Source organism: Bufo gargarizans, chromosome 8 (assembly GCF_014858855.1).
Source record: "Bufo gargarizans isolate SCDJY-AF-19 chromosome 8, ASM1485885v1, whole genome shotgun sequence".
NCBI lineage: Eukaryota > Metazoa > Chordata > Amphibia > Anura > Bufonidae > Bufo > Bufo gargarizans.
In genome coordinates, this window is record NC_058087.1 from 84,855,786 (window position 1) to 84,879,004 (window position 23,219).

Consider the following 23,219-nt stretch of genomic DNA (forward strand, 5'->3'; position numbering starts at 1 on the left):
ATGGGCAGGAGCCACCTGAGGGGTGAGACTGGTAATACCTGGCGAAGACACCTGAGAAGCACTGCCAGAGGGTCTGACGCTTGGGTGGGCTCAGGGGCCCGAGACTCCAGCACCGTCACCCTGGACTGAACGTCTGCCACCGAGCAGACCAGGGAGTCAATAGTGGACTGTAATTGTGACAGCGACTGCTGAATGGACGTGATCCCTGACTGGACACCTGACGCTCTCGGGCTGGTCATCAGCAGTTTATACAATTCTGTCTTATGAGCAGAGGCTGGGTGAGGGATCTTTCGTCTGTTAAGTTCTGCGATGAGCTTGGGAATCGTCCAACTTCTCAGGAACATGGTGCCGGACTGACCTGAAACAGAAGTTTCAGGGACTGACATGGAGTCATCCATGTCTGAGGCTCGTGACATGCTTAACCTGCAGAGAAAGAAACAGTTCTGGGTGACTATACAGGACCGTAAGAACGACCGGTGCCACGAAGAGAGAGGCTTGTGAAAGTCCGAGTAACGTACCTGAGGTTGCTGGATAAGACCTCTGAAGATGTCTTACTTAACCTGATCTAAGCAAAATGTCGGATGAATGGAACTGGCAAGAACCTGGAAGAGAAAGTAGGACATACAGACCAACCAAAGCCCTACCACTACTCAACCGATAGGAAGAAAACTGAGCGAAACCGAGCGAACCGGGATGTGAGGAGTGCAGAGCATGGACGAGCGTGAGGTGGAGGGAAGAAACGGGCCCGTAAATGGGGAACCTCGAACCAGGTGACAGGAATAAGTGAACCTAAGTGGAGACACGAGGAGTGACCCAGAAATACTGCACCACGTAGCCCGGTGATGGACCGACCTGGCAGTGCCAGGAAAAGTGAACCAGGAAGGGACAGGCTTGGGTGCAACAAGTGTGAAAGAGTAAGTGGGCCTGTGGGCGGATCATGGGGAAGTATTGTAATGGATAGAAGGCTAAAGCCTGGATGGATCCGGCCGACAGCGAGAGACCCTGGAAAAACCCGGAGTAGTAGACATGCAGGAAGACCAGACCTGAATGTGCCAGGCAGAGAAGGAAGAACAGAGCCTGGGCAAACCAGGATTAACTGACAATGATACATAATAAATAAACTGAAACGTACCCGTTCACAGAAGAACAAAATCTGGTCGAGTCAGAAGGAGGAATAACTGAGGAGATGACAGCCTAGGCGATCCAGGAGACAGAGGTATATATGAGCCTGGGCGATCCAGGAGACAGAGGTAGGTACGAACCTGGGCGATCCAGGAGGCAGCGGTAGGTACGAACCTGGGCGATCCAGGAGGCAGAGGTAGGTATGAGCCTGGGCGATCCAGGAGACAGAGGTAGGTATGAGCCTGGGTGGACCAGCAGATAGAGGTAGGTACGAACCTGGGCGATCCAGGAGACAGAGGTAGGTATGAGCCTGGGTGGACCAGCAGACAGAGGTAGGTACAAGCCTGGGAGATCCAGTGGGAAACAGGAAAAAACATAGCATACGAATAAATGAACATACACATACAGAACGGGCCTGCTACCACTACATATCAGTACAGATGATGGCAGGCAAATGGTCAGCGTGCAGTGACTGTGCATAGTGTCTAGGCTGAAGCTGTGTATTTCCATCCCAGGTGAGTCGTATCCATGGCAGTCGTATCTCCTCACAGTCGTATCCATGGCATGCGCTCCATCGTGAGGATTTTGCACTGTATGACCAGCACCTAGCAACCACAACAAGGAATAGAGGAGCTGGTTTAGCTGCAAGCCCCTAACACGAGCGATGTTGGTGTGTGTGAGCCTGATCTGCAAAATGCAGCTGTAGGAAGCATAGAGGAACCAGGAGGAGTAAGCACCGATAAGATTGGGCAGCAATGACACAGTACTAACCAGGACACCACCTGTAATGCAAAACACACAAGTCCGGCAGAGGTTCTGAACATGCGTCCCACGCTGAAACGTACGCCGACCCCGCGACCGGAAGCGGGGAAACTCATGAGCGCTGATCGGAGGAGCCCTGTGGAGGGAATGGACTGAGGGAAGGAGCTTACCTGTCCTGGAGACGCGTATAGGTGGTGAACACACAAATCCGGCAGCGATTCTCCACGTGTGTTCCACGCTGGAACGCACGCCGACCCTGCGACCAGAAGCAGGGAAACACATAAGCGCTGATCGGAGGAGCCCTGTGGAGGGGACGGGACTGATGGAAGGAACTTACCTGTCCTGGAGACGCGGACAGGCGGTGTACAAGCGGCGGATGAATCGGACTGCAGTAGTGAAAGCGAGGCGGCTCCTTATCCAGCGAGTGTGAACAGAAGCGCCCAGAGGAGACGGGAGACGGCACTTAAAAGGGTGAGACGCACCTCCCACAAATTCAGGCTGACTTTTCAGCCTTCCAACTTGTGCAATATAAATAAGTAATCAGGACAGGATGAAGAAATGTAATGTTTATTTTTTTTTACATTTTGTACTTTATTTTCAACAAATTAGTGTTTTACTAACACTTAGTCTTCATCTTTACATTGTTTGGAAAAAGATCTGTTACTGTGTTACACAATACACATTAAAAATTTCTTTAAAGGTTTTGTAATTTGTATTTTTTGTATACATACAGAAGAAAATAATATATCGCAATATATATTGCATATCGCACATGCTTCAAATTATCTTGCAATATAGATTTTAGGCCATATCACCCACCCTTAACTGCACACGTTATATATGACACTTCAAAGAGGTGTTCTTCTATAGGCAGTGAGTTATATGTGTGTATTATATTCATCCAGCCAAGGGATTGGCTTTAGCATCCTCTCACAGTGCACACATCTTCTTCAAAGCATCTGTGGGGAGATAGAAGACAAAAACTGCCCACAGCACAGTTCTCTGTCTCCCCCCCCCTTTGTCTCCTCATAGCGTTGCATAGACAGAGCTCGACTCACAGCAGAATGGGGAGGGGGGAGGCTCCTAAGATAAGAAGAGGAAGTTTGTAACAACTTAAGATTAACCAGTTACAGTCCTAGAGATACAAAAAAACTGAATAAAATTCACACATCCCTAACAATTGTCAAATTGAAATAAAATTTAACAAGTAACTACATTTACTGTGTATTTCATATACACTGTGTAAGTACATAGAACTTAATAATATACTTCATTAACTGTTTTTATTCTTTACACCAGCATAAATTCTGCCCAAAAATCTCTACACTTGTCATCCACTGCCTTTTGTCAAATGAATTTAGCTCTAGCGCTCAGCGCTTTTCCCCACTACCGTCACATGTTCATGGTTTACCTGCACTGATTCTACTGAAACAGCTTAGCTGTGAAAGAGTTCTGTACTGTGTGCGCGCCAATCAAAAATGTGAAGATACATCATGTGACCGTAGCAGGGGTGAGCACTTAACCCTAAAAGCTCTTTCACACGAGCGGCTGCCGTGTGGGTAATCCGCTGCGTGAAAGAGTGTCAAGCCCCGTTCCGGACAGCAGAGACACGGAGCATTAACATGATTAATAATGATCTGTGCCTCTCTGTGACCTTTTTACTACATAATCACAGTGAGATAAAGTTGTCACCGTGATTTTGTAGCAAAAAGAGCATTATCAATCATGTTAATGCTCCGTGTCTCTGCTGTCCAGAGTGGGGCTCGGCACTCCTTCACGCAGCGGATTGGGCTACTTTCACACCTGCGTTTAGGTGCGGATCCGTCTGGTATCTGCACAGACGGATCCGCACCTATAATGCAAATGCTGGTATCCATTCAGAATGGACCTGTTTGCATTACTCTGTAAAAAAAATCTAAGTGTAAGTCAAACGAAAGTCAATAGTGGACGGATCCGTTTACAATTGCACCATATTGTGTCAGTGTAAATGGATCCGTCCCCCAGCGTTTTGGTGTCTGCCTCCAGAGCAGAATGGAGGCGGAACACAGCCAAACTGATGCATTCTGAACGGATCCTTATCCATTCAGAATGCATTGGGGCTAAACAGATCCTTTTTGGGCCCCTTGTGAGAGCCCTGAAACGGGTCTCACAAGCGGACCCAGAAATGCCAGTGTAAAAGTAGCCTTACCCGCACGGCATCCGCTCGTCTGAAAGAGCCGTAAGCCGCTCACACTAGTTTAAATATTGTCTTTAAGAGGTAATTCATTTGACAACGGGCGTTGGATGACAAGTTTGGGAACTCATGTCACATACCTATTGCTGCAGGTGGAACATATACTTTTTAGGGTGCACTGGGGGGATATAACATACTTTGGGGTGCACTGGGGACTGTCACATACTTTGGGGTGCACGTGTCACATACTTTGTGGTGCACATGGGTTGCATACTTTAGGGTGCACTGGGGGGTCACATACTTTGGGGTGCACATGGGTTGCATACTTTAGGGTGCACTGGGGGGGTGTCACATACTTTGGGGTGCATTGGGGGTCACATAATGGAAGCAGCATGGTTATATCACATTATATGAGGTCCACACATACCCATGCTCTTGCACGGGTCTTGCTGGCTTTCTCTCACTCCTCTGGATGCAGCTCTCTAGTGTTTTCTACCCATGCCGCATCTTTCTTGATGCGGTCATGGTAAATTTCTGAGCGGGTGTCCCATAATTGGGTCCATTCCTGCACCAGGATGATTAGTTTTTCAATGTTGATGACCATGTTGCTCTGGTCCTGTCTCCTCTTCATTCTTCCTGAGCCTGTGTTGCTGCAACATGTGACTGAAAGCGGGTTTCCCTGAATATTTTCAGTCAAGGGGTCTGTAAAAAACGGATGACATACGGATGCATTTCCGTGTGCTATCCGTGTTTTTTGCAGACCCTTTGACTTCAATGGGGCCACGGACCTCAATTTGCGGCCAAGAATAGGGCAGGTCCCCCCCCCCCCAAAAAAGGAACGCACATACGGAACGGACAGGACACGGATGACATACAAAGGCATTCCAAAATGTTTGCGGACCCATAGAAATGAATGGATCCGTGCATTATCCGGAAAAATTGTGGCTCGGACGCAGAAGAAAATCATGGTTGTGTGAATGCACCCTTACACATGGAGATACTGGAGCAGGATCTTCTTTTCTCCATCTCTCACATACAGAGAAACAGCAAGGATGACATCATAGTAGTGCAGCTGTGAATCTAGCATTGGGGTGGGCAAGTGAAACACTTCATGGAACCAGCAGCATCTTTGTCCGCAGCTTCTGACTCCCCCATAGATTTCTGTGGGCAGCAGCTATAATCTGATCTCTCAGTGAAACTGAGTATCTGTCTCATTTCTGCTTTTATCAAGCTGTAGTTGATCAGAGAATTAATAGTGAGTGATCAGTGCAGAAGGGAGGAGACAGGGGGGTAAATACCATAGCGGGGGACCATGCAACTGCTATGGGGCCCAGGGCAAGAGGAGGCCCAGTTGGGATCAGCCCCTCTTCTACTGGGGGTGAAAACTTGTTCAGGACTCTACCCTCTAAAAGGAACAACTTTTAGCAAATGAGGCAGTGGATAAAATTGCCCAAGGGTCATTGAAAGGGGTTTAGGTGCAAACCCTTCTATCCTGTATGGGGGGACTGATTTGATCCTTGCTATGGGGCCCTTACGTCTCTATGCCACTGGGAGGAGAAGTGGTTGAAGTGCAGATAATGCATCATTTTTCTCTACAAAGTGTCTTATGTTTGCTTGTACTAATGTATGCAGAGTTTGTTGAAACTGCCAGACCCATTTAATGCTAGCATTTGCCAGACAAAAATGTCTCAGCTCCCAAAAAGCTGCCAAAGAGGCATTTGGTATACAGTTGCAAGAAAAAGTATGTGAACCCTTTGGAATGATTGGTCATAAAATGTGATCTGATCTTCATCTAAAAAGTCACAACAATAGACAATCACAATCTGCTTAAATTAATAAAACACAAAGAATTAAATGTTACCATGTGTTTTTATTGAACACACCATGTAAACATTCACAGTGCAGGTGGAAAAAGTATGTGAACCCTTGGATTTAATAACTGGTTGAACCTCCTTTGGCAGCAATAACTTCAACCAAACGTTCCTGTAGTTGCAGATCAGACGTGCACAACGGTCAGGAGTAATTCTTGACCATTCCTCTTTACAGAACTGTTTCAGTTCAGCAATATTCTTGGGATGTCTGGTGTGAATCGCTTTCTTGAGGTCATGCCACAGCATCTCAATCGGGTTGAGGTCAGGACTCTGACTGGGCCACTCCAGAAGGCGTATTTTCTTCTGTTTAAGCAGTTGATTTACTTCTATGCTTACGGTTGTTGTCCTGTTGCAACACCCAAGTACTCCTGCAAAATGTCTTAATAAACTTGTGAATTAATTTTTCTTTCTATGATAGCAATCCGTCCAGGCCCTGATGCAGCAAAGCAGCCCAAAACCATGATGCCCCACCACCATACTTCACAGTTAGGATAAGGTTTCGATGTTGGAGTGCTGTGCCTCTTATTCTCCACACATGGTGTTGTGTGTTTCTTCCAAACAACTCGACTTTGGTTTCATCTGTCCACAGAATATTTTGCCAGTACTGCTGTGGAATATCCAGGTGCTCTTGTGCAAACTGTAAACGTGCAGCAATGTTTTTTTGGACAGCAGTGGCTTCCTCTGTGGTATCCTCCCATGAAATCCATTCTTGTCTAGTGTTTTACGTATCGTAGATTCACTAACAGGGATGTTAGCAGGGGTCGAGTCGAGGGGGAACAGGTGGGAACGGCCTTCCTGCACTTTTTTCACAGCAGGAACGCCGTTCCCGTTCTGGGCCGGCGCTTCCATAAGGCAGACCAGGCGGCTGCCTTAGAGCACACTCAGCACAGAGAAAGGGGTGGGCGGAAAAACTAGCTTTTTTTTTTTTTAATCACTTACTTGCCAGCAGCGTTGCCGGGCGCCCTCCCCTCCCCAGCCAGTGGTCACTCTGTCTAAGCCGCAGATAGGAGCAGGAGGCTGCTGATTGGCCAGTATCAGCTAGCTGCCCTGCTATTGGTCCATCCTTTCACACCCCCTTCTCTCTGGAGCTGAACACAGCAGGAGGCAGGCGTTCTCACAGTGGATCATGTGACCATGAAAGAGCATGTGACCAGTGACGTCACAGACCTCCTTCTAACAAATCCATTCAGGCATCTACCCAGCATGTATGGCAGGACTCTGCTGAGCAAAGACCATGTGCCCAGGTGAGGTGACCACAGAAGTGAACTGTTGAACTGTTGAACAGCAATGCTTTTGGAGATACTTTTATAACCCTTTCCAGCTTTATTCAAGTCAACAATTCTTAATCGTAAGTCTTCTGAGAGCTCTTTTGTGCGAGGCATCATTCACATCAGGCAATGCTTCTTGTTAAAAGCAAACCCAGAACTGGTGTGTGTTTTTTTTAGGGCAGGGCAGCTGTAACCAACACCTCCAATCTCCTCTCATTGATTGGACTCCAGTTGGCTGACACCTCACTCCAATTAGCTCTTGGAGATGTTATTAGTCTAGGGGTTCACATACTTTTTCCACCTACACTGTGAATGTTTACATGGTGTGTTCAATAAAAGCATGGTAACATTTAATTCTTTGTGTGTTATTAGTTTAAGCAGACTGTGATTGTCTATTGTTGTGACTTAGATGAAGATCAGATCACATTTTACGACCAATTTGTGCAGAAATCCATATCATTCCAAAGGGTTCACATACTTTTTCTTGCAACTGTATGTCGTTTTGTATTGTAGCATTGGCAATAATGTTTGTTCGGTCCTCCTTATCTGTGAAGGTACATAGCTTGACAGACAGCTAAACCTGTCCCAGCAATGAATTGACAATGGAGTAACGTCCAACTTCGTCTTTATTGCAAGGCTATATAACAGTAAGGTAAAACAGCGATGCTACCGTAAGCTTAGATGTAGAAGATAGATCAGGACACTACCAGACCGTGTGGATACCTCTGTAATTGTGGCTGTGAATGAGAAAAATGGCTGCTATGTGTAGGGCTCATGATGTCACTAGAGTTCATAGGCTACCAGTTATGGAAGCTGAAGTGGTCAAATTTTAGTGTGAAAAGCAGCAGTGTATGTAAACGGCCACTAGATGGTGCAGTTACATAATAGACAGAGAAATATACATTATATAGCATACTGTGAATAAAATAATAATAACAAACTGCTGAAGGCATGACACCAAATCAGGGCCCAAATTTGTTTTATTTTATTTCTTTTTTGTATTGTGCTCCTTAATATAACATCTTTCAATGCCTTTGTATGGGTTTTATGCAGATGATGAGAGCAAAAGGGAAGCAAATTATATTAAGGTGGAGAACAGCAGCAGGTAAGACGCTTAATATTCATATACCTTTTTCTATTTTATAGATAGATTACCCAGTAATTTTGTAATTTTCATTCTTTTCATAGCAATGTATCTAACCACTGTTAGGGTAGAATTCTATTGCAGTCTGTGGGACAAGCAACCTTAAGGGGACTAAAAATTAAGGTGTAAAAATAAAAAAAGGAAAAAATAAAAAAACACAGCCTCCCCTTTCCCAATTTTACATAAAATAAATAAATAGCGGTAATTAATTACAAAAAAATAACCATAACAGGCATAGCTGTGTCCTGTAATGTCTGAACTGTTAAAATCCACTCCCATTTTTTGGTCACTGTGTCCCCCCCCCCAAAAATGTAATAAAAAGTTGTTCATACCCTAAAATGGTACCAATAAAATTTACAGTTCACCTCACTAATAACAAGCCCTCATGTAGACGAGGACCTGTACTTTTTATTGATAGCATTCTGGGGTGTGAATGACTTGTATTTAATTTTTTGTGGGAAATGAAGGAACCAAAAATAGCGCATTGACCATTTTTTTTCCATTTGACGTATGGGGAAGATATTTTCTTTTAATGTGGGCGTTTTCGCATTTGGCGATAACCATTATGTGTATTTTCCATATCATCACCATGACGGCCACAAGGGCCCTACAGCGGCCAGGGCAGAGAAAGGTCTCCCTGTTGGTCAGAGAGATGAAGAAAAAAGATGAGCGTTTATTAGTTTGTGTGAATCTCCCAGTGGGGAGAAGGGTGCTGTGGTACTTATCTTTAAACCGCAGGAAAGAATGCATGGGTGAAGATGCATGCGGTGCTTCCCTGCTGGCCGTCGGTCTGGTACAAAAGCTGGGCAGGGGAGAGAAGGGAGGGCTCACTCTGGTTGATCCGGAGTCTGCTCCCGGGGTAGCGTCCTCCTTCTGGCCCTGGTGGTTTAAGCTGGAGACAGCGCCCAGCGCATTTGCGTCTTGAATGGCGTCACTTCTGGTGCATCCAGGAAGTGACGTAGGAGGCGGGCGACACGCAGCGGGCTCAGCGTTCCAATACTGGCCAGGCGAAGCGAGGAGCCACGTGCTGGACTGATCTGAGGTCGGTGGTTCAGACATGTCAGGCCCGGAACCACAATCGCCCAGAGAGCTTGATGCTCCTTCTCAGCTTCCTGTAAGTTCCCTGTGTGGATTGTCTTTTTCTTATGATGCCAGACACATATTGGGGTTGGGGATCACCCTTTATAAGGATTCAGGGTTCCTCTGTAACTATTGCGGACGGTGGTGTTTGCACCTAATCTCAATCCTTAAGTCCCATCTGTCTAATTTTTGGTTTGTTCTCACCTCATAGGTTTCTAAAGAGACTCAGAAGAAACCAAAAAAAACTGCAGATTGCATTTCACGTTTCAAAAGGTTACCGGACGGGTACCCCAAAAAGATCTGCAAAGAGTGCATTTCAAATATAGTCTGGGAGGAACGCGTCTCAAGACATGGTTCGTTCTATGATTCAGGAGGAGGTCAAGGCTTCCATCCCAGATGTCGGAGTCTGACCAGGGACCCCTTACCTCCAAAGAGGCAAAAAATAATTCCACCCTCCTCTTCTGATTCAGAATGCATGGGTGGCGATGCTTTCTCTTTTAGGAAGTGGGAGGAGGAAGACCGTAAGGAGATATCCTTGAGGGCAGTTAAAAAATTCTACTTTGCCGCTGATGAGATGTCAGACCTCCTTAAAGCTGTAAGAGCTACCATGGCGGTGGAGGATGTTCAAAAATCTCACTCCATTCAGAAGGAGATGTTTGGGGGTCTGAGGACAAAAAGAGCCACAGTGTTCCCAATTAACTAAAACATTCAGGATATGATCTTAGAGGAATGGTTAGACCCTGAGAGGAGGCTAGGGGTGTTCAGAGAGTACAAGAAGTTGTTTGATCCGGCAGAATCAAAACTATTTGACGAGATCCCCAAGATAGATTTACAATTGGCTAAGGTCAATAAAAAAAACTTTGTTGCCCTTTGAGGATGCATCACAATTGAGAGACCACATGGAGAGAAAAACTGATAGCATATTATTTAAATATTGGGAGGCGTTTATGTTTAATTTCAAATCTAACATCGCTGAGACCTCGGTAGCGAGGTATATGTACCTTTTGGTTGAACAAGTTAGAATCCCATTTGAGGAATAAGACCCCCAGGGAAGAAATAATAAACTTTATCCCTCTCCTTAAATCAGCAATGGCCTTTTTAGTGAATGCTTCCTCTGAGTCCATCAGATTTTCTGCCATGGATGCAGGTCTTTCTAACGTGGCACGTCATTCCCTTTGGATAAAATCCTGGTCTGTGGACAAAACTTCGAAAATGAAGTTATGTTCTATCCCTTTTTCAGGTGAATATGTCTTCGGGCCAGTCTTAGACAAGATCCTGGAAAAAGCTTCAGATCAAAAGAAGGGATTTCCAGTGTATAGACCAGTGATGGGGAACCTTTTAGAGACCGAGTGCCCAAACTGCAACCCAAAACCCACTTATTTATCGCAAAGTGCAGACATGGCAATTTACCCTGAATACCACAGTCCAATATAGTATATCTTTAATGTACTTTATCATTTAGCAATAACAACCTGCCTACATTCAGTGCGCTGCCTGCGCTGATGAATGCCAGGAAAAGTCTAAGGCTTATTGGTACACCATAGACTTTTTTCAGGGTTCGGATGCCCACAGAGAGGGCTCTGAGTGCCGCCTCTGGCACCCGTGCCATAGGTTCGCCATCACTGGTATAGACCTTATAGGAGGAAAATTTCCTTTTGTTCCTTTCAGGGCCAAGAGATCCTACAGAGGGAAAGAGAAGTCAGGCAGCTGGAGTTACCCCAAAGGAGGTAAAGGGAAAGGGTTTCTCCTTAACTCCCAGAGTAAACCCAGCGATAAACAATGACGCTAGAGTGGGGGGGGGAGACTAAATAATTTTCTATCTGCCTGGAAAAAGAGATAGGGAAGTAGTGAGAGCAGGCTGGAAGATATAATTTTCTTCAGGCCCCAAGGAGATTTTTTATATCAAATCTAGGGTCAGGGAAAGCTCAGAGCGGTATTTGGCAAAGTATCAAAAATCTCATAGATCTAGGAGTCGTAATTTAGGTCCCAGTCTCAGAACCCATAGGGCAAAGGATTTATTCCAGTCTCTTTCTGGTAAAAAAAGAAGGAAGGGTCATTTCGGATGATTATAAATCTGAGATTCCTCAACAAGTACATTGCCTACAGTAAATTCAGGATGGAATCCCTGGGATCCCTAATTCCCCTAAATAAAAATAATGCATGGATGTGTTCTGTGTACTTAAAATTCACTAACCCAAGTGACCAAAGGGAATATGAAATCGGACAATTCATTAACTGTAAAACCCAGAGGGTGGTCTATATAGCTACATGTCCTTGCCCTAAATTATATGTTGGAAAGACGACACAAGAACTAGGCTACTTTCAAACTAGCGGCACAGACTTTCAAACTAGCGGCATGGACCATCCGTCTTGCCGCTAGTGACCGTGTGCCCCCGGACTGCCGCTCCATCCCCATTGACTATAATGGGGGCGGGGGTGGAGTTCTGGCGGAGGCACGGGGAGAGGCTGCCGGAATAAAACTACGACATGTCCTACATTTATTCAGGCAGCCTCTCACCATACACTGCCGTGCCTCCTCCGGAACTCCACACCGCCCCCATTATAGTCAATAGGGATGGAGCGGCAGTCCGGGGGCACACGGTCACTAGCGGCAGGACGGATCTGACAGGCTGTTCACCTGACGGAACAGCCTGCTGGAGGTCAGTGCCACTAGTGTGAAAGTAGCCTAAGGCGATATCTCAGGCCATCTAAGTACAGTAGAGACGGAGAAGGATACACCTATCTCAAGACACATTAGATATGCCCATGACAAAAATGCAAATGTATTGCATTTCTGGGGATTAGAACATTTTTGGGATAGGACCAGAGTACAGTTCCTGGGAGTCTTCCTGGACTCGCAGTCACAGACCACCTTCCTGCCCACAGACAAGATTCAGTCTTTGAGGGAGAAAATCAAGACCTTCCAGAGGAAGAGGATCTTCTCTGTGAGAGAAGCTATGAGTTTGCTGGGAACATTGACAGCCTGTATCCCACCAGTAATGTGGAGTCGGCTTCAGTCCCGTCCCATGCAGTCCTGGATTCTGAACATCTGGGACAAACAACATAGGTCTCTAGATCGAGGTTTACATTCCAGGATACGTAAAGACCTCCTGAAACTGGTGGAAGGTGAACAACAATCTCTCACAGGGAGTGGCCTGGAGGAAGTCTCCGTATGTCCAGATCAAGACCAATGCCAGCCATTCAGGCTGGGGTGCAAAAATTGGGGACTCCTATTACCAGGGTTTCTGGACCCTTTCGGTAAGAAGCTAATCCTTGAACTTCAGGGAGTTTAGTGCTGTGTGGGAAGCTTTAAAGGTGGCGGAAGAGACTCTTCAGGATCACCACCTGAGGATCCTGTAAGACAATACAATGACGGTGGCTTACCTCTCACATCAGGGAGGAACAAAAGCAAAGAAACTTCAATACCTTTCAAACAAGATATTCTACTGGGTGGAAAGGAAAGTGAAGTCTATCTCGGCGGCTTATATCAAAGGGACTCTCAATCAGGAAGCGGACAACCTCAGCTGTCACGCATTGGACTAAACAGAATGGTTCCTAAATCTGGAAGTCTTCAGGATGATAGTAGACAGATGAGGGACACCAGACGTAGACTTGTTGGCGTCAAAAGATAACAAAAAAGTGAACAGATTCTGTTCCCTGGCTCCCAGGGGCAATCCTTGGATGATAGACGCATTCGCCAAAACATGGTATTGGAACCTATGTTATGCATTTCCCCCGATACCGTTTATTCCAAGAGTAATTCAGAAAATCCTACAGGGTAATTCGACTGTCATCATGGTAACCCCCTTCTGGCCAAAGAGGAATTGGTTCTCCTCCCTCAAAAGACTCTGAATCTCCAACCCATGGTCTCTTCCACTCAGGAAAGACCTTCTACGTGATGGCCTGGATCCTGAGGTCGAAATACTGAGGCCCGACGCCCCAAGAAGTACATGAGCTTCTTTGGGGCGTCTTGTCACGCATTCCCGTACATAGACTTCCAGGAACGCGCGAAAATGGGCGTTCGCTTGTCTCTGTATGCGTGATTGCAAACGCCGGTACAATCGCGCATACAGAGCTCAGGTCTGAACCCAGCGTCAGGGCCAGTAGGAAGAAGGTGACATCGGCCATATACCTAAAAATCTGGAAGAGGTTCTGCTTTTGGTCAAGGGAATCTTCTCCTAACCTGGTTAGACCAAAGATTCAACAAATCTTAGATTTTATTCAACAAGGTCTAGGATTAGGTCTTACTCTAAAAGTACAAGTATCGGCACTCAGCTGTTTCTTTAATGCGGACTTAGCAAGCCACAGGTGGTTTTGAAGATTCATGAGAGTGGCAGCGAGACTGAGGCCCGCATTAAAATCACGAGTTCCTTCCTGGAACCTCAATAACATTTTTTAAATGGCCAAATTATGAGTCCATTTAAACCCCTGGAAGACTGTCCACTCAAATTCCTATCTTTCAAGACAGCATTTCGTCTGCAAGGAGGCTGGGTGAGATACAGGCGATTTCAATTAGGGAGCCCTATCTTAGAATCCTGGAAGATAGGATAGTACTCAGACTAGATCCAGGGTTCCTACCCAAGGTGTTATCTGACTTCCACAGGGATCAAGAGATCATTCTCCCGTAATTTTGTAATAATCCAAAAAATAGCGGGGAGAGTTCTTTTTACACCTTAGATGTTAGACGTACAGTTTTAAAATACTTGGTCACAAAAAACTTCAGGAAGTCTGATAGTCTTCTGGTTCAGTTCTCAGGAAAGAACAAAGGGAAGAGGTTGTCTAAATCTTCCATTGCTAGGTGGATTAAGTGCACAATTTCCCATTGTTATACCGCTCAGGGGGTTTCTTGTCCAGCTAACTTTAAAAGCGCATTCAACTAGAGCTATGTCCTCTTCACAGGCTGAAAGAGCAGGTGCCTCCTTGGAAGACATTTGTAGGGTGGCAACCTGATCCAGTGTGCATACCTTTATAAAGCATTACCACTTAGATTTTTCAAATACTGCCAATCTGTCTTTTGGACATAAAGTTCCTTCAGGCAGTAGCCCCCTCACCCTTAATATTATAATTTTGGATATCTCCCTGTGGCCGTCATGGTGATATGGAAAATCGGAATTGGACTTACCAGTAATTCTGTTTCCATGAGATCACCATGATGGCCCATTATTCCCTCCCCAATTTATTTTTCATTTATTGTTGCGTGCGGGTATGAGTCAATACCTTCAAGTTATATAATAAGATTACTATGGATTTGTCTCCTCTTTCACTCTGATAATTTTGGAAAGCACTGATGCATGGTGGAGGGGAAGGGGGGTGTTTTAACCTTTCTCTGTTCCTGTCCCTACAGAGGTCAGGGTTCAATCTCCTTGTAGCTGTCATGGTGATCTCATGGAAACCGAATTACCGTTAAGTCTAATTATTATTATTATTTTTTTTTGGGGGGGGGGGGGTGATTTGAACTTTTATCTTTTTTTATTTTTAAAAACTTTATTATTTTTTGTTGACTTTTTTTTAATAGTTCTCATAGGGAACTATAACAAGTAATCATTAAAGTCTATGAAAAATGTACTAGTTTCCTAAGGAGCCCTGCTACTGACAGGGGTTTCGTAGAAACACTATGCAGCAGCCTCCTGTCACTCTCTATGACAGGGGCTGCTGTATACAAGCTCCGGCTCCTCCAATCACTTCCCAAGGGAGCTGGAGCATACCTGGAGGCGTGCTCTTCCGGGTTTTCACACGCTCCGATGCCGTGGTTAGGATTGTCCTCTGGATAGGTCATCAGTATCTGATTTGTTGGGGTCCGACACCTGGGACCCCAGCCAATCAGCTGTTTGAGAAGGCACCTTGCAGTAGCACTGCGGCCTTCTCGAAGCTAATGAGATGCAGCCAATGAGACGTTATGTTCATCTGTCACATGGCCTAGGTGCAGCTCAGCCCCATTGAAGTGAATGGGGCTGAGCTGCGATACCAATCACAGCTGCTGTAGGTGCTCTGCTTGGTGAGCTGTGAGAAGCTTTAGTTGATGGCAGCTAAACCACAAACAATGCTTTTCAGCAGTAGAGAGTAAATCAGTGGGAGTGTGTGCAGTCCTCCATATGGCCACAGATTGTCTGTGTGCGGATTTCCAGACCGCTTTAGGAAGGGACATGTCTGTTAGCGCGGTTTACATGGCAGGTGTCTACATATAGATTAGCCCCAGGGAATTGGACTGCAAAATGCAAAACCGTGGCAGAAGCCTGAGGGTCAGCCTCCGGTGGAAGTGTGCGTAAATGTACCCTAACCTGGGTTGTTATTCTAAAACTCAAATGTGATATTAGACAAGGTGTAATACAGACACATTGTAACTACCATAGGCATATGACGATCTGGCTTCATAGAAATCATAATAATCTGTTTTGGATTATTTGTCAGCATTTGCATCCTGTGTGGACCACCCTTATCACTTATTCTGATGTGCAAATCAGGAATATTTAAAAAAAAATTAAATAAAAGCAGCAACCGGATGTCAGTTTTTCATTAATTCTTTGCACTTTTATGAATCTTCCTTATTGCATTACAACATTAGATTGTATTGTGACAAAAAAGAAATATTAACAAGTATTTGTGAAGAAGATTGTTACTTGAGTGCTTCATTTTGATATGCCTTCAGGGTGGAGTATGCCCTTACGTTGGATAACATTTTTCTTCCGGGTGGACTGTCTTCACGTTTCTTACCATGTGTTTTGTTGGATCATTTTTCATCCTGCTTTACATGATTGCTCATCTCTTTTTCTCATATACAACTTGGAACCATAATGATGAAATATCATGCCTGTAAGAAAGACATAAAGGAGACTGGATAACCAGCTAATTATGGTTGATGAATTAACCAGGCTGAAGGAATTGTTTCATATTTTGATTGTATTGACGCTGCAGTTTAAAGTAATCTGTTACAATGAAGGAGTCAATTATCAATCATTTTAACATTGAAAGCCTGCATGATATAAACGGAGGGGTGCAGGATACTCACTGGAGGATTTCAGTGTTGGAGCTTGCTGACCCAATCATAAAGTATAGTATTACTATTACTTTATTTTGTCATTATTTTGTTCCCAAAAGTCATATGGATTTTTGTCATCAGTCATCATTGCTAATTACATAATTTTAAAAATATATATTCATATGTTTCTTGATCCTATTAAGAAAACGACAACATTGTCACCTAAATCACTGTTTCTGGCTAGCAGATTGTGCTGTCCAAACAGTGATGTACTGCCCAAAACTACAGGGGTCATTTATTTTCCAGAAATACGCCTATATTAGGCGTACTTCTGGCGCAGATTGTGGCGCAAGGGTTAGTTGCTCCGTAATCTGTGACTTTTCCCTGCTCTCGACTGGTCTGAAAAGTGGTCGTGCCGGGAAAGTGCCTGTTTTAGAAAATAGTTTAAATGTAAGACAGCTAGGAAGCTGTCCTAAATTTAGATTGGCGCTGGATGCACCAAAGTTATGTAGCACCTCTACATAACTTCGGCGGATCCACCACCAGATATAGGGGTTATTAAGATCAGCGTCCAAAACTCCAGTCTTAAATGACCCCCCTATGAATTTGTATGGGAACGAGCGACCACGCTAGCATGCAAATGCAGCTCTCCCCTCTTGTAATGAGAAAACATTTATTGGGAGTTTGTTCCTGATAATTGCCTGCTGTGGCAGCCTGTGTAAAGGGCCTTTAGGTTGTTGTCTCAGTTTAAATGCAGCAGATCCTTTTGAAGCTTTAACCCCTTTCAGTGGGGCTAATCTGTGAGCAGACACCATGCCAAGAGAGGACATGTCCTTTCTTGGCGTGTGCTGAAAAACCATCTGGACATACACCACTGCTGCATAAAATAGGAGATGGTTTCTGCACAGATTCCATGCAACTTTCAGAACGGAATCCACCCCAGAATCCAAAAGCACAAGGCATGTCTAAGAAAACAAGTGTAGTTTGACCCTCTCCAGATACACAGCGCTTAATTTCTTTCCTATGATACAATTTATATACAGTTGCAAGAAAAAGGTATGTGAACCCTTTGGAATGATATGGATTTCTGCACAAATTGGTCATAAAATGCGATCTGATCTTCATCTAAGTCACAACAATAGACAATCACAGTCTGCTTAAACTAATAACACACAAATAATTAAATGTTACCATGTTTTTATTGAACACACCATGTAAACATTCACAGTGCAGGTGGAAAAAGTATGTGAACCCTTGGATTTAATAACTGGTTGAACCTCCTTTGGCAGCAATAACTTCAACCAAACGTTTCCTGTAGTTGAAGATCAGACGTGCACAACGGTCAGGAGCAATTCTTGACCATTCCGATTTACAGAACTGTTTCCGTTGCGCAATATTCTTGGGATGTCTGGTGTGAATCGTTTTCTTGAGGTCATGCCACAGCATCTCAATAGAGTTGAGGTCAGGACTCTGACTGGGCCACTCCAGAAGGCGTATTTTCTTCTGTTTAAGCCATTCTGTTGTTCATTTACGTCTATGCTTTGGGTTGTTGTCCTGTTGCAACATCCATCTTCTGTTGAGCTTCAGCTGGTGGACAGATGGCCTTAATTTCTCCTGCAAAATGTCTTTATAAAATTGGGAATTCATTTTTACTTCGATGATAGCAATCCGTCCAGGCCCTGACACAGCAAAGCAGCCCCAAACCATGATGCCCCCACCACCATACTTCACAGTTGGGATGAGGTTTGATATTGGTGTGCTGTGCCTATTTAGTGTTGTGGGTTTCTTCCAAACAACTCAACTTTGGTTTCATCTGTCCACAGAATATTTTGCCAGTACTGCTGTGGAACACCCAGGTGCTCTTGTGCAAACTGTAAACGTGCAGAATTTGTTTTTGGGGACAGCAGTGGCTTCCTCTGTGGTATCCTCACATGAAATCCATTCTTGTTTAGTGTTTTACGTATCGTAGATTCGCTAACAGGGATGTTAGCATATGCCAGAGACTTTTGTAAGTCTTAAACTGACACTCTAGGATTCTTCTGCACCTCATTGAGCAGTCTGCGCTGTGCTCTTGAAGTCATATTTACAGGATGGCCACTCCTAGGGAGAGTAGAGGCAGTGCTGAACGTTCTCCATTTATAGACAATTTGTCTTACCGTGAACTGATGAACAGCAAGGCTTTTGGAGATACTTTTATAACCCTTTCCAGCTTTATGCAAGTCAACAATTCTTAATCGTAGGTCTTCTGAGAGCTGTTTTGTGCGAGGCATCATTCACATCAGGCAATGCTTCTTGTGAAAAGCAAACCCAGAACTGGTGTGTGTTTCTATAGGTCAGGGCAGCTGTAACCAACACCTCCAATCTCATCTCATTGATTGGACTCCAGTTGGCTGACACCTCACTCCAATTAGCACTTGGAGATGTCATTAGTCTAGAGGTTCACATACTTTTTCCACCTGCACTGTGAATGTTTACATGCTGTTTTCAATAAAAACATGGTAACATTAAATTTTTTGTGTGTTATTAGTTTAAGCAGACTGTGATTGTCTATTGTTGTGACTTAGATGAAGATCAGATCACATTTTATGACCAATTTGTGCAGAAATCCATATCATTCCAAAGGGTTCACATACTTTTTCTTGCAACTGTAACTCCTATAGCAGTGAAAATAGATTTTATGAATAACTGATGAACTTGCAAATAAAATGATACTATAGGACATATTATTGTGAAATTGAATGTATCTCCTTTCTTATATACAAATTGTTTTTTTAAGTGAAAATGCTCACATCGCAGAGCAGTCAGGGAACCGTGTACCTCCAGGGCATTACAGACAAGGATACTGCAGCTGCTGCCAAGTACATTACATTAACCTAGAAAAGGTAAGATAATGTAACATTTTTATCTTGTCATACAAGCATTCACTATACACATGTGTACTGCATTTAGTGTGACATGGTCCAACTATTGTTATATTATTGTATATTGTACATGTGGGATGGCAAGGTATTAGCCAGTAATAGGGTCATAAGCATTTTATTTAGTTTCAAAGAAAAATCATCACCTCATTAATATTCACTTCACATCATTGTAGTCATATTGGTTTCTAGTAGTTTAATACAAATTAACATAGTCTTCCGTTATTTCAGTTTCATACAGTGGATGCACCTATATGTCATCTTTCTCCAGAAAGTAGAAAAGCCGCCAGTTCATCGACTAGGGATTGTCTCACTTCAGCAAGTGGCATTTAGCATGTACAGTAGAGAAAGTTAATACAAGCCACTTACTAACGTATTGTGTAGAATTGAGCGAATCGACTTTGGATGAAACATCCGAAGTCAATTGTACACAGTGAGTGCTCTGTACAGTATTAGAATGTATTGGCACAGATGAGCCAAAGTTGCTACTTTGCGAAGTCTCACGAGACTTCGGGTAATAACTTCAGAAATACATTTTTACTGTTAAAAACGTTTTCCCGAACTCGGATTCGGGTCCAAGGTACCACTCATTCAAACGAAGTTTTATGTGAATCGACTTCGGATGTTTAATCTGAAGAGGATTCGCTCATCTCTAGTATTGTGATTGTCCATATTGCTTCCTTTGCTGGCTGGATTTATTTTTCCATCATATAAACTGCTCGTTTCCATGGTTACAACCACCCTGCAGTCCGTCAGCGGTGGTCATGCTTGCACACCATAGGAATAGGAAAAAGCGTTGGCCTCTCTGGTGGCCATGAACGTAGAAGCGCACAAAGGCTGGTGCTTTTCCCTATAGTGTGCCAGCATGGCCAATGCTGATGGATTGCAGTGTAGTTGTAGCGGTCAGAGGAGGGAGAGACCGCAAGGCAGGATTCAAGTACAGTACAGCGGACAAGGAGACTGAAGCAAAAGCCGGCTTTATTAAGGAGCAAAATGAAACTGCCGGAAAACCTGAGTAACAGGCACAATGGGTCAATGACAGGAATGGTATGAATAGGTGAACATAACACAACAGTGGTAATGAGATTTTGCATAGACACAGAATAAGCTAAACAGCAAAACAGTCAGCTTGCAGGCTACTCTCACTACCAATTTCCTATCTAGCCCTGCTACCCAGGGGACGCTTCTACAGCGCAGTGACTAAGTTCCTGACTATAACCTATCACAGGAAAGCACCGGTGCCACTCACAGTTCTGCAGATTCTCTTGGATCCAATAAGATGCAGTCTGGATCCAGGTCCGGTCGCTTGCTTGTCTGTCTTTCTCTCTCTGGTCACAACAGATGCAGCTCTCCACCTCTGGCAGGAAGGATCCGGCTGGACTCTACACACGGTCCCACTCCTCTGGAACACACTGTGCAGTCTCTTTCTCTGGGGCACAGCTGCAGCACTTCAGTTCAGAGTCTATCTTGGCCTGTCTCCAGCACAGCCAGCTTCTCAGGACTCCATCAGTCAGGCTCCATGTCCCATCACTAGCCTTTACTTGGCTCCTAACATGGCAGCCATCCTCTCCCAGCTCTCAGGGCACCCCCACCTCTAGCCAGGACTCAAACCCCGGGAACTTCTGGCTCCTCCTACCTCTTGTGCATCTCAGAAACAGTTCAGCTTCCTCTTTCTCAGAGACACAGTGGCCTCTAGTGGCTGAAATAAGTCATTACAGTCTATGTAACACCATATTGTAGATATCTGTGCAAAGAACAGTATTCTAGGGGCTGACCCTTACATAATCATAACCATGGATACGAGCAGTGTACAATGTGATGGAAAAATTAATCCAGCCAGCAAAGGAGGCAATATGGACAATCACAATACATTAGTAAGTGCCTTGTATTAACTTTCTCTACATAATAAATGCTATTTACCGAAGTGATGCAACCCCTTTCACATTGCTTTCAAGTAAAGCCGTTCTAGACAGTTCTTCATGTCTCCATATAATAACCAGTGGAGCGCAATTCAGGTTTCCACACATCACTGCAAGTTTTCACAGAGTTTGTCTTATAAATTTGTATTTACTTTATTAGAGGCTTGCTTATTCTACTTTTGTTATTTTATAAGGTAACAAGGTCTTACCCACTAAACAAGTACAAGGGAACAAGGAGTGGAGCAGTGAAGTTAGTGATATCGATGGGAGATGGGAATAACCTTTTAAGAATCTTTGCCTTTCCATCTGCATGTCAAAGAAAATCCATTGGTATCATTTTAACAAGGCACTTACAGTATATGCTTTAATATTTCCCTAGCATCTTGCAAGTGACAATCACAGACAGCTGTCTACATGCCACAGGAACCGTCTGGCAACCAGCATGTTGATGGAGCGTTTCCTGCAGGATGTGCATCGGTATCACCCAGAGAATTATCATGATATAAGGTGAAATCTGTGCATCATGTCTATTCTATTCTATCAACCAGGGGCGTTTTGATGGAAGATGATAAAAAGTGATCGCCTCAATTTGCAACTCTTTCTTGTGTCTATTCTTTTTATGCATAAATATTTCATTGAGATTTTCTGAAAAAAAAAAAAAAAACAACAAGGAAAGGCAAATAATAATGAAATCTACAATCAGAATTGGAAGCCAAAAACTGTTGGCGGATAACACGTACATAATACACATCAAAGTCCAAATGAAGGTGCTTTCATATATTTTAATCCATCTGCAAAAACTCATATCACTGTAGAAATAAGTAACAGGCAGTAGAATAAGGGAAGGAAAGGAAAGTTAAAGAAAAAGGGCAGGATGAATAAGAAAACAAGCGGAGTGTAGGACACATTCCCAGGACTCAAGAGAGTAACTTAAAGAGGAATAATACCTTAGTATGTAGTCCGCCTCCGACAGATGCCATTGTTTTGTTTTTTTGAGAAGGGGGGGGGGGGAGTCAGATTTTCTATATGATTAACTGAGTGCACCTTCATGAGAAATAATAATACGTAACTTTTATTTTTATCGTTAAAATAAATGAGACAAAGTTAGTAAAAATTCTTCTGAACGCATTGCTTTTGGAAGGAGGAGGGGGGATTTAAATGGTCTAGTGCCCTACTCAGATGTTGATGGTTTACGGTGGGGGTAGCTTCTCCAGGTAAGTATTGCGTAGAGTGCGCCCTACTCTCTTCTCAGCTAAGCCTAATTGTTTCTGACCCTCATCGTCTAGTCTAGAATGGGGGATTGGCTAACTGGCTGTAGTCGGAGCACTCGCCCTGAAAAGAGCGACCCCCCCCCAACCGCAGGAACCTCGGGCCTCACCTAGTCGTCCCTCTCCTTCAGCTGCCTACAAGCACCCTCCAATGCATTTCGCCATAGTAAAATGGCTCATCAGGGAGCGATCTGTGCCTTGCAGTGCGTCTATGCAGTGGCAGAGTTTCTATGTTAGTAACGGCAGTGGCAACTTATTATTAATGCTTGTCTCTTTTTATTATCAGAACACCACCCACCTAATACGGCGCTCACCAATACCTAGGGAGCGGAGGAGGGCCAGTAGGCAGCGCTCTGCTGCCTCGGCCCGCCCAGCCCTGCCTTCTGGGTGTGACACACGCTGGGGGACAACCTCTTTCCCTGAATCTGGTTCTTAAGTCATTCGCCTGCGTTTTGAATTTATTCATGCTGGAACAATTGCGCAAATTTACTCCTGGGCTGTTGGGAGGCCAATTACATCTGGTCAAACATTTAAATCAGTGGCATGAAAGTATAGTTCTATGGTATAGATTCATAGATGATGTTTTCTTACTGAGGAAGGGAATAGAACAGTCTTTCACAGAGTTTGTGAAAATTATTATTATTAATCATATAGGACTGAGATTCACGTCCGTATGTGACTCTAGCTTCCTTTCCTTTTTGGATGTACTAATTGAGAG

The 23,219-nt window shown here is 44.2% G+C and overlaps 1 protein-coding gene across 2 annotated transcripts in view; it reads left to right on the forward strand.

Moving 5' to 3' along the window:
* The window catches only part of LOC122945346, an 82,786-nt gene that overhangs the window by 45,842 nt on the left and 13,725 nt on the right, over positions 1–23,219 (forward strand). For both annotated transcript variants that reach the window (XM_044304417.1, XM_044304416.1), the window contains exons 5-7: positions 8,250–8,301; positions 19,173–19,278; positions 21,613–21,740. In XM_044304417.1, the coding sequence (XP_044160352.1) occupies positions 8,250–8,301; positions 19,173–19,278; positions 21,613–21,740 (286 nt within the window). The remainder of the gene's footprint in view (positions 1–8,249; positions 8,302–19,172; positions 19,279–21,612; positions 21,741–23,219) is intronic.